This window comes from Hydra vulgaris, chromosome 09 (genome assembly GCF_038396675.1).
Source record: "Hydra vulgaris chromosome 09, alternate assembly HydraT2T_AEP".
Classification (NCBI taxonomy): domain Eukaryota; kingdom Metazoa; phylum Cnidaria; class Hydrozoa; order Anthoathecata; family Hydridae; genus Hydra; species Hydra vulgaris.
In genome coordinates, this window is record NC_088928.1 from 8707153 (window position 1) to 8719826 (window position 12674).

Here is a 12674-nt window from a genome sequence, read left to right on the forward strand (position 1 = left end):
CAGATATTGAAACATTAAAAAAATTAAATTGCTTCTATTCAACTGCAACTTCACTAAATACCAAATGGGATGAATTTCAATTAATGCTGAGTCAAGAAAACCAACCACATATTATATGCATAACTGAATCCTGGTTTGATGAAAAATCTGTTATCTTCCTATCTAACTACACTCATTATAATAAAAACCGAATTAGTAAAAAAGGTGGAGGTGCGATGATTTACATAAGAAAAGACATTCAATCACTAGAAATAAATTATCAACAATTAAACAGTTCTATAATTGAATCTATCTGGTGTGAAATTAAAACTAAAGCAGAATCCATCCTTATCGGTTGCATCTACAGACCACCACACTCAGAACACCAAGTAAATAATGCAATTAACTATTCAATTACATCAGCTGCCCAACTAGTTAGCTCAAAACGTTTCTCAAGTCTCTTAATAGCAGGCAATTTCAATTATTCAGCCATATTATGGGACATTAATGGAGGATCAAACTGTACACGTCAATCCAGTATAGACTTTCTAGACACTCTCAGTTCAAATTTCTTAGTACAATCAGTACTAGAACCAACTCTAAACAATAACATCATTGATCTAGTAATTACAAATGACCCGAACAAGATCTATACAATTAACGTTAATGATTCAATATCTCAGTCAAAAAAATCAACTCTGACCTGGGACTTTTAACTAAATGAATCACACACCATACAAAAAAATCAAAAAATAATCAAAATGTACCAAAAAGATAACTGTTCTAATCTAAATATAGCATTCAAAGCATCAACCGGTTTAAACTATTCATAAACGAAATGATAAACATTCTAATAAAAACTTATAAAAATCTAATAGATATTCATATACCAAAAATCTGTATCTATAGTAATAAAATTAAATCAAATGGCACAACAATGATATCAAAAAGGCAGCTAATCAAAAATAAATTATATTTTCTTATGAAATCTGCTTCAAAATCATCTGACCATAAAAAACAACTTTCAACTGATTACAATAGAAATAAAGAGAATTGAAAAAATTAGTAAAAAATGCCCAAATTAAACATGAAAAGTCAATAATAAACAAATGCAAATTTAACCCAAAATTATTATACAAATAATATAATAATCAAAAATCATATAAAAAAAAAATTATCTCATTAATCAATGCTGACGACATAAATTTAACAACAAATGTAAACATAGCCAATTGTCTAAATAAACAATTTTACGAATCATTCAACAAATCAACTGATCAAGAAAATGATTTAATAGAAAGCTTATCTTTAAGAACAATGAAAAAATATACTTTAAATCCATCTGTTCTATTCTCACCATTTAATGTTAAGAAAAAACTTGATTTATTAGATAAAAACAAAGAAGCTGGAATTGACGATATTTCTCCCTATATTCTAAAAAAATGCAGTTCTGCTCTTAGCCTGCCACTTAATTTACTGTTTATCAAAACATACAACACTGAAACTACACCACAACTATGGAAATAAATAAACATCACACCTATTCCAAAAAAAGGGAAGAAAAATGATCCAACAAAATATCGGATCTCATCATTATCAGTATTAGTAAAGTAATGCAAAAAATAATAAAAGATGACATAACGAGTTACTTAAATTTACACAACTTAATAGCTAAAGAGCAACATGGCTTCACTACAGGTAAATCAGTAATCACAAGTTTACTTGAACCAATAGATGTAGTTACCAACGCTTTAAATAGTGGGTTTTATGCTTTAGTGGTTTACCTTGACTTTGCTAAAGCATTCGACACAGTAGATCATAAATACTAATTGCTAAAATAAAAACTTATGGTTTCGACAATATATTTTTGGATTGGCTACACAGCTTTCTCTCGAACAGACAACAAAGGGTTGTAATTAATAATGAAGTATCTGAATGGCTTCCAGTATTAAGTGGTGTACCGCAAGACAAAGTTTTATTGCCACTTCTATTTAACCTATTTATTACCGACATTCTGAACTAATTCACAATACCTGCAAGCTATTTGCAGATGACAGTAAGTTAATTGCTGTAATCAAAAACCAGAAAGATAATGAAATATTACAAGATGATCTCAATAAAATAGTTTAATGGACAAATAATTGGAGCATGAAATTAAATTACGAAAAGTGTTAAATTATGAAGGTTTACTGTACCAAATCAAAAACGTTAATTAACCAAATAAATCAAGCTGCCCCATTATGTATAACATAACAACCCACGATGCAATAATCATCAAATTAAATGAAACAAAACAGGAACGGGACCAAGGTATTAATATAAGTAATAATCTGAATTGGAAAAACTACATCACAACAATAACCAATAAAGCTTACTCAAAACTAGGTACACTAAAGCAAACATTTAAATTCTGGTCAAATGACTCATTTACTAAACTATATAAAACTTATGTGAGACCTGAATTAGAATTTTGTGCACCAGTCTGGAATCCACATTTAAAAAATGAAATCAAAACACTTGAAAAAGTTCAGCATAGAGCTACAGAGCTTGTACCAGCTCTCAAGCAAAAATCATATGAAGAACGTTTATTTAGCTTAAGGCTAGAAAGTCTCGAATCCAAAAAAATTAGAGGTAACCTTATCCAATGTTTTAAAATAAAAACCAACTTAAACAAAGTCAACTTGTGTCATCCAAACTCGAAAACTTTTGCTTCAACTCTAAATGGTCCATCTTCTAATATTAGAGAGAAGCACACAAAGAGTATAGAGAGTTTAGTAATTACAGTTATTGAGAAAACTTTAGCCTCAGGATAGTGCCACATTGGAACAATTTACCGAATGACTTAGTAACATCAAAACAGTTGAAGAATTTAGAAAAAAATATGATGTCTTATCACATAGCGTGTAATTGACTAATTGCTACAACAGTAGGATTGCGATAGTCCTACTCTGCAGAGATTTGTAATGCCTATGCTGTAGAAATGCTACATTTGTAATGCCTATGCTGGTCCAGGCGACAAGCTGATTTTTAAAACTATGTCTGCAGTTAATCAGTAAAGTATCGAGAGTAGGCAGGCCCAGCTCCATAAATATATTTTTGGCACTTGAGTACTGTCATAGCTAAAAATATTTTAGCACATTTCTTGTAACAAGATTGTAGATTTGAAAAAGTATTTACACTATAGTTAAGCCACAGAGCAGCATCGTACAAACAGAGGCACGCCTTAAATAACTGTATTTTTACCCTTATTAAGCATCTCTTAAATCGTCTGTTGAGAATATTTGTACGTGTATACAGACATTTAATCTCTCTATTGATGTCAGCATCATCAGATAAATTATTTTCAGGCAATTAAATTTTGAACAAAAACAAGTTCACAACCGGCTAATGTAAATAGAGGAAATTTGTTTGATACAACTTTACATTTTTGTTTATATAGCTGAATAGTCTTGGCTTAGAGTAAATTTTTAAAGCAGTGATTTCAATAAATTAAACTACCAATTAATTATTTTTAACAAATAGAATGTAGCATCATATTACGGTTATGGGTAATGAATCAATTTAACTATATTTAAGTTTAATTGGTGAAAAACAAATGAAATTTTAATTAAAAAAGACAAAAACAAAGCAAATATACGACAATATATTATAAAAAAAAATTACAAAATTATAAAAAAAAAAAATCACTGAAAAAAAAGCGGCAACAAAAGTTATAAACATCTTCACTGATAGAAGACATTTACAACCTTTTGGTTGCTTTATTTATAACTTTTGGAAGTTATAAATATCTTCACTGATAGAAGACATTTACAACCTTTTGGTTGCTGTTTTTTTTTCGGTGTCTCCCAACACCCCGGTATGGATGAGCCCTCCATTTAAAGGATGGCTCATCCATACCGCCATTACTTTGCCACTTATTGAAGGACCTCTCCGAGAAAGGCCCTTGGTGTTGGGAGCAATATCTTTCATATTTCTCAAATGTTAACAACTCTAAAATTACAAATAGAAGGATATAATAAAATTTAAAAATATTTACAATTTTTTTTAATCAAAATATAAAGCATAATCTCACCATTTTCACAGGATGAAGAGGATGCTAAAAATAATAGTAATAAAAAAAAAGTAAATTAAAAAGGGTTAAACTTGTGAAAAATTTGATTTTAATAAAAGTATAAGTAAAATGCAAACAGTTTAAAAATATCATATTTATATTAAATAATTCTTTCACCTATTGCACATATTTCTCCATAAAAAATAAATAAAATTTAAAATACAGCCCTACCAGTTATGCTTCTACCAGGCACTAAAGACAAAAAATATACCTCAGAATAATTGATAGAATAATATTTACATATAAATAAATATATAACTATAATTTTTTTTACCTATTCCCCTCATTTCTTCCATGAAGTTGTCTAAAGTAAGAAAAAAGATAACTGAAGCTAAAACTAACAAAAACTAAACTAAAATTAACTATAAACTAAACCCAAACTATAAACTAAAATAAACTTTAAATTTTAATATCTGTACCTCAGAAGACAAATTATCCATGGTTATCCAGTTTTTTTTGAAAATGAGTTATGTATGAGACCTTTTTAGTTTTTTCAATATCTACATAGGTATAAAGACTGTTTTCCAACAACAATGTGAAACAAAGTTTGGTCAAAATAAAGGGTCTGGTGTCCCCACAATGTTCAAAGGAAAAACGTCTGTAGTCCAGAAATGACTTTTTACTTTTTTTATTTAATTTTTTATTTTTGTCAAAATTATATTTCATGTGCCTCAAGATAAATTAAATAAAACACGAAAAAAATAACACAAATTAAACATCCAGAATAAGCCAATGAAGACTAATTATTTTACTATTTACTCTCTCCTGGACAATTTCTAAAATGTCACAACTGACTTGGACTTTTGAGTGTACAGATATAAATGCTTCATTTATTTAACTATACTAATCATATAATTTATACTCAGTTTTTTTTCCAACTCTCCTAAAAGAAAAAAAAGCTTAAGTACTTGAAGTTTTAAAATTCCAGTTACAGTACAAATAAACAAATTCCTATTAACAAATATCTAATTTTATTTCTTATTATACACTAACTTATTTCAGTCTTCAATTCTGTGTCTAAACAATAAAAGCACTTAAATGTATAGACGTTAAATTATCTACTTAACTTTTTAAAAATAAATTCAATTAACTAATGTAACTAATACCGATATTAGCTCTCTCTTGATCAATTAAAGAAAATAAATCTTAATTAAACTAACTTGATGTAAAATAATAAAAAGCTGTCTTAATGGGAATTTTAAATTTCTTCTCTTTATTATTGGCGATATAATTTTAAATAGGACCTAAGTTCTTGGGCTTAATGTATAAAATTTTAAAAACCTACTGTTTTACTTTAAAGTCAACAACAAAATTTTGAAAAACATTTTAGTTACTTTATAAAAAAAAAAAAAAATATCCTTTTAAACTTACAGCCTCTCTTCATTGTTGTCAACTAAACAGAAAAACAAACAAACAACTGATAGTAAATTTTCACTTTGGTACTAGGTTATTAAATAGATTAAATAGATCTTTGATCTATTTAATCTGCTTTAACAGTCTACAACCTTATCATTAAACTATAACTATTTTCTACAACCTGGTGTAATTTAACATAGATATATTTTTTAAGTAATTAAAAATATTTAAGATTATATATAATATATAAGATTTTAAAAACCTGAAATTTTAAACCTACTTCAAAAAAAAAAGAAATATTAAAAAGTAATTCTTTTCCTTTTTAAAAAGTAAAAATGCTTTTTAACTTACTTTCTTCAATAATACTGTTGTCATCTAAGCAGAAAAGCAAACAAATATTGAAGCCGATTCTTTCTTAAACCTCTTTAATTACTTCCATATTAAAATAAATACTTAATCTTTCTGGATTGAATTAATTTACAAAAAATTTCATCTAAACCATTTTATTATTGTAAAGTTAATTTAAATCAACAAACCTATACGAACTGCAATTTATAACATTTAATTATAACGAAATGGAACAAAAATTAATGGCAGTGGCTTCAACATTTGATGCATTTAGCAATTTTTGCAATGCAAACCAAGACGGTGCAAATAGTACCATATCATCAGCATATGACAAAAGGTTCAAAAAAATGCCACCTATGTTACACCCAATCTGCAAATTTGTTAGATTAAATATATATATATATATATATATATATATATATATATATACATATATATATATATATGTATATATATATATATATATATATACATATATATATATATATATGTATATATATATATATATATATATATATATATATATATATATATATATATATATATATATATATATATATATATATATATATATATATATATATATATATCTATATATATATACAGGGTTCATGGTACTTAGGGTTAGCCTGGAAAACCAGGGTAAAGTTTTAAAAATTTAAAAATCAGGGAATACTTGGAAAAGTCAGGGAATTTTTCTTTCAGGGAAAAAAATCAGGGAAAATTCAGGGAGTATTTTTTATTTTAATATTTCTGATTAAAGTTACTTTACAGTATCCAGTCTTTGAATCTTTTTTAATATTGAAAGTTGCTCACTACAGTGGTTTTATAACATTTATAATATATAGTAGCTATATGTTTAGATAAATGGATTACTATAGTAACTATTTGTTTTAGGAACCAGTATTCAGTTGCGAAAGTAATATATCCTTCAACATAAAAAAGGAAAAATGTGTACTTTTTACAGCACGAACTCAGGGAAAAAATACTTAAAAATATAGGAAAATCAGGGAACTATCAGGGTAAACTCAGAGAAAGTGGATTTTCAAAACAGCCATAAACCCTGTATATATATATATGTAAGTATAAATATATATATATATATATATATATATATATATATATATATATATATATATATATATATATATATATACGTATATATATATATATATATACTTATATATATATATAAATATATATATATATATATATATATATATATATATATATATATATATATATATATATATATATATATATATATATATATATATATATTATATATATATATAGATAAATAATGAGGGGACCCCATAGCTATACTGCCGCATCGTTCATAATATTTGTTATTAAATAAAAAATGATTTTTTGTGGTGGCAAATAGGAATATTCATAGAGTTCTTTTTATTAATTTTGAAATTAGGATTGTTTTAATGATAAATTTTACAGCTAGTTCTAAAGTTTTTTGTAATTGTATATTTGTAAATAAATTCTCAACACCAAGTAACACCATATGTTTATTTAATGTGCTTACCTTATTTAAATCTTAAATAAATGTGAATGAATCTTTTGGTGACAAATCGGTGTTATGTATTGTTTGAGAAGATTACCAAGAAATTGTGCAAGTTTGTAGTTATAATAAAACTAAACGTCTAACTATAGGTCGAAACTATAGGTTGAAAATTAAAGTTATTAATTGAGTCAAAAAGTGTATAAGTTTTAGGTAGACCATAAAGACGAGATATTTAAGAACCTATAGGTTAAATATCAAAATATTGCGCTTCAGTAAAGAATTTTTTTTTATAAAGTTTTTTTAATTTTTTTTGTAATTGTCTTTCTCTTATTAAAGTCATGTCCGTTTTTAATTCAGTAAATTAAGTTTGCCATTAATTATTTATAACATAGTCTTTTTATATAGTTTTTATTATCCAATATAATGACACCATTTCTTTTATCTGGTTTCATTATCATTATTGGCTAATGTTTTAGTTTTTAAGTAAAGAGTGTTTTCTTAAAGTAACTTGGATTGGTTTATAGCTGTAGTAAAGTGAATTAGCGATGTGTGAGAGATAAGCTTTGACTTTTGGTGCGTCATTATCATTTTTTAGGTGCAACAGCATAGAACAGCCTATCATTTCTAGCTATGCAAATATCTGTTTTTATTAGTCTTAATGGGGGAATTGATTAGTTTAAACCATTTTTCAAAATATCCAATTCTTCTTTAGTTAGTGAGTGAGAGGAGAAATTTTTAATAATTTTCTCATGGTTAAAAGGTACTGTTTGGTTTTTAGTTAAATTATGCAATTGTTTAGTGTGTTTCAAGTAATTTTTTCATTGATTTTATAGTTTTATGGTTAATAGTTTTCTTTAGAAATTTAAAATTGAGAGAGGTAAGTTTAGAAACGAGTGCCTTTTCTGAAGATGTTAAATAATTTTAAATGACATTGAAACATGTTGTTGAAACTGAAAAAAATTGTTAAATTTAGTAGACTTATTACAAATTTGTGCTATTTGACCATGTATATATATATATATATATATATATATATATATATATATATATATATATATATATATATATATATATATATATATATATATATATATATATATATATATATATATATATATATATATATATATATATGTATATATATATATATATATATATATATATATCTTCAGGCAAGTAGAAAAACTGAATTCTGCTACGATATGTTTAGAGATCGATAAGGTTTATATTTATATTTTATATTGTTACGGGACGGAAATTGTTTAGTAGTTATGTTAATGTTATTATTAATTTTAGTTTATGTATATATATATATATATATATATATATATATATATATATATATATATATATATATATATATATATATATATATATATATATATATATATAAATTACGGTTTATCAATGTTACATAGAATATGCAGCAAACTAGTGTCGAAGAGTTTTCAGCAAGACCTTATCAAATACAGCTTTTAGATTTGGCAAAGAAATCGAATACTATTTTATGTTTTGGAACTGGAACAGGAAATGCATTCATTAGTGTTATGTTAATAAAAGAAAAGCAACATGAAATAAAAGGAAGTTTTGAAGAAAGAGGAAAAAGAACTTTTTTTCTTGTTCGCACAGGTAAAAAAAATAATTAGATAAAAAAAATTTTTAAAGAACAGAAAAGTTAAATTTGTTTAATACCAAAGATTTTTTTATAAGACAGTTTTTAAGATTTGTTATAGATTTCTTCAAGAGCATGAAAAGAATCTTAATTTTAGAAAGTAGAAGAAAACATTTTTATAAAATTATAAAAATTTCATTTTTCTTGTCAGCGAGAAGAATTTTTAATTTTAAAAATTAGTCCTAAATATAAGAACTCCTTAGTTTGGTTTTTTGTTATTACCATTTATAAGAATTGTCATGCCTACTTTTAAATCTTTCTTCTAATTTTTATTTAATTCATTTTTACTGACCCAAATGTAGTTATTTCTTTTTGTAAAAAAAAAAAAAATAACAAGCCCTTTTTGGAAACATAGTAATACTACTTTTTGTGTGGGAATAGTTGGGTTTGGTGCTGAAAAAGTTGACAATGCTGCAGCTATTTTATCTTTAACTTTTCATCAAAAAAAATTTTTGGATTTTGTATTGATTTAGTTTAACTCCAATGGTTTTGATGCTTTCTCTGCTTACACTTAGCTCCAGTGCCATTCAACGCATCATACATTGCAGATCTCAGGTGATTTTCGTAACAATGCTGAAATTCCTTGGATTGCTAACACACTGTGGTCTCTATGATCGTGGGCAATCTTCAGTTAAATCTAGCTACTGATATTGTTGAATAATCTCACTTATTTGGGATGACAAAATATCAAGTTGTTCCAAAATTATGCAAACCAATGACAAAATTATGCAAAAAATGACAACGCCACTTCTTCTATTAACCATTATTACTGAAAAACATTAAAAACATAAAAGTCAATAAATTTTGTATTAATAATGAAATAATAGTGTTACATTAAAAGTAATAATAAATGAAATTAAGGAAATGAAGTTAAGGACTGAGCAGTTTGTAAGTTCCCAATGATTTTTGTTTCATAAACTTGTTTTTCACTCTTTAGTATTGTTAAATGGTTAGCATTTTCTACTCTCAAGGAGATGATGCAAAAAATTTTCAGCACTTTTTTTTTTTTTTTTTTCTATTTCAATTCGCCTCCCCAAGCTTATGAAAGCCACTTCAGTTGAGGAGGCTACTTTTAGTTGTGGTTACAATCCTCTTTCAACTCTATAATTCCGAAACACAAATCTTGACAAACAAGGTAACTGCGGGAGGAAACAAGTTGAGTGTGGTACTACCAGGGACGTGGTGGGAATGGAATTCAGAACTTTTCACTTATGAGGCAAGTGCTCTACCACTACACCACTATCTTATTTTAGGTATTCACTTTTGTTTATTAGCAAATAGTTGTTTAATTTTTTTTTTTTTTTTGCAGCTATACTTTACTTCAAGAGTAATTCCTAAATTTTCAAAAAAAAAGTTCCTAAAGTTTATTTCAAAAGTTAGGTTCTAGAGTCTTTGATGGGATAATCTTTGATATTGGCCTAGTTAATAGTGGATAGTTAATAAGGAAAGTCTTTTTTAAGAATTAGACAGATCTATTTACAAAACACTTTTTCCTCTAAATAAAATATTGAATGAATATACTCTTCCTGGTAGCATAGATAAACAAGTTAATCTATTGTTAGACATCAAAATTTTTCTGGCTTCTGCTGCTAAAGTTAATTTTTCCGTGAAATCTTTTACAGCTTGTGAACCTGATAACATTTCAGTCACATTCTAATTGTTCTTCAAAACTCTCTTCAATACTCTCTATTAACAAGTACTTCATCTTCTTTTTTTCTGCTTCATTTTTTTCTTCAATTACAAGGGATCAAAGGATCCTCTAGAAAAAGTTTCTGGAGGATGGTTTGACCACTTTAAATTATTTCTTGAGCAAAACCTTAAGTTGTGACTTCAGGAAACACAACATATCCAAAGTTTCATTGCCCAAACGGTTACAAATATTTGTACTGAATAGCCCAGCAGAAGAAAATACCCACTCAGCCTCACTCCAATTATCAATCTTCTTTCTGTTCTTAGCAAGGTTTTCATATGCCATCATGAGTTAAATAACTTACTGTCAGACAATATGATTTTCGATCCTCTTGCTCTATGGCTAACTTGCTAACTGTTGTGACTGAAAGATTTTATTGTATATTAAATGGAGGTGAAGAGGGTAGGGCTATTGCTCTTGACATATCTAAAACTTTTGACAAAGTTTGGCATATTGATCTTCTCCATAAGCATGCTTCATATGGTGTATCTAGGAAATTTTTTGAGATTATATATCATTTCTTTCTTCATTCATCAAAGTTTGTGTTTTGGAGATATGGAGTTTAAAGAGAAGTGTGACCACATTTAAAAACAAAGTAACCACATATACAATCAATTGCTAAATTAGCATCTTCTGTTGTTTCTCTTTATTGTGTTTGCCATATACTTACTCTTGATTCCACCTTTCCACTTTTTCTAATTCACTTTTCTTGATTCTACCTTTACAAACCTGTTATTCATTCCCTGTATGGAATACAGCATATTTGTGCTAGTTCTTCTGATGATTCTTTTTCTCTTCTAGACCAAAATTACACACACTTACACACACACACACACACACACACACACACACACACACACACACACACACACACACACACACATATATATATACATGCATACAAATATGTTGTATATATATTATTATACCCTTTTTTTAATAGGAAGTTTTAACATTTACAAATATTTAAAGCTATACTTTTAATAAGTTATAACAAAGAATATAATCACCATATCAATTAGAATAATTAAAAAAAAAAAAAAAAGGAGTTTAAACAAAAACTTGGTGTATTGCTACTTACTTTAATTAAACTTGTAGGAAACTTAAAAATATATGATAACTGAAAGATGCTGCAATCATGAATTTTATACTTTCTTAAATTACTTGTTGTTATCATTAACTTTATACTTTCTTAAATTGTTGGCTGAGCTATAACTTTTAAACCTCAAAAAAATTTATATATATGTATATATAAAAAAATTTGTAAATATATGTATATGTTATACAAAAAAAATTTGTAATACAAAAAAAATGTGTGTTTTTTTCTCAACAACTAGTTCTTTTTTTTGTTTCTTTTTAATATCAGTTTGATCCAGATTAATAAGTTATAACGTGATTATAAACTATTTTATAAATTTATAAACAAAAAAAAATTCTAGGTCCAAAAACACATTGTAAATATAGTTGGACCCACTCTATCTACCAAGCTTGAGCCTCACTTCCATTGTTGTAAAGTTGCATCTCTTTTTTTTTATATAAATATTATAATGGTTGCTGCTCAAAAGAGCTATCATCTCTAGCTTCATCAATTAAAACTTGTATTCGCTTGAATCGTCATTCAGCAAAGTCTTATTCTATTACTGTATCTGTCCTTGCATGCTCTGAAAACTTTTACTCGTCTAGTTTTTTCTGTGCACTTTAACCCTTTGGAACTCTTTCCCATCTTCATGTTTTCCTGACTCATACAACCTACAACTTTTCTTCTGTCTTCTGCCAACCGTTTCTTTGCTCTATAACTCTATTCTTTTATTTTTCTAGTACCTTCCAAATTAATAGTGGTTGCTTGCAGCTTTGTTGAGAGTGAATCAGAGTTTAAAAAAACAAACAGCTAGAGTTGTATTAATTTTGGATAAAATTGTTACTTCATCATGTGACAGAGTCATAGAATTGTAGAATTTGTAATTGCTATATATCAATTAAAGTTTTTTGTATGCAATTTCTT

The 12674-nt window shown here is 26.6% G+C and overlaps 1 protein-coding gene across 4 annotated transcripts in view; it reads left to right on the forward strand.

Moving 5' to 3' along the window:
- LOC100206464 (endoribonuclease Dicer) overlaps positions 1–12674 on the forward strand; it is a 75938-nt gene that overhangs the window by 3534 nt on the left and 59730 nt on the right. For 3 of the 4 annotated variants that reach the window (XM_065804655.1, XM_065804658.1, XM_065804657.1), the window contains exon 2: positions 8729–8939. In XM_065804655.1, coding sequence (XP_065660727.1) covers positions 8732–8939 — 208 coding nt within the window. In that variant the 5' untranslated portion in view covers positions 8729–8731. Of the gene's footprint in view, positions 1–6756; positions 6874–8728; positions 8940–12674 lie in introns of those variants that run through there. The other variant, XM_065804656.1, reaches the window with a different exon arrangement.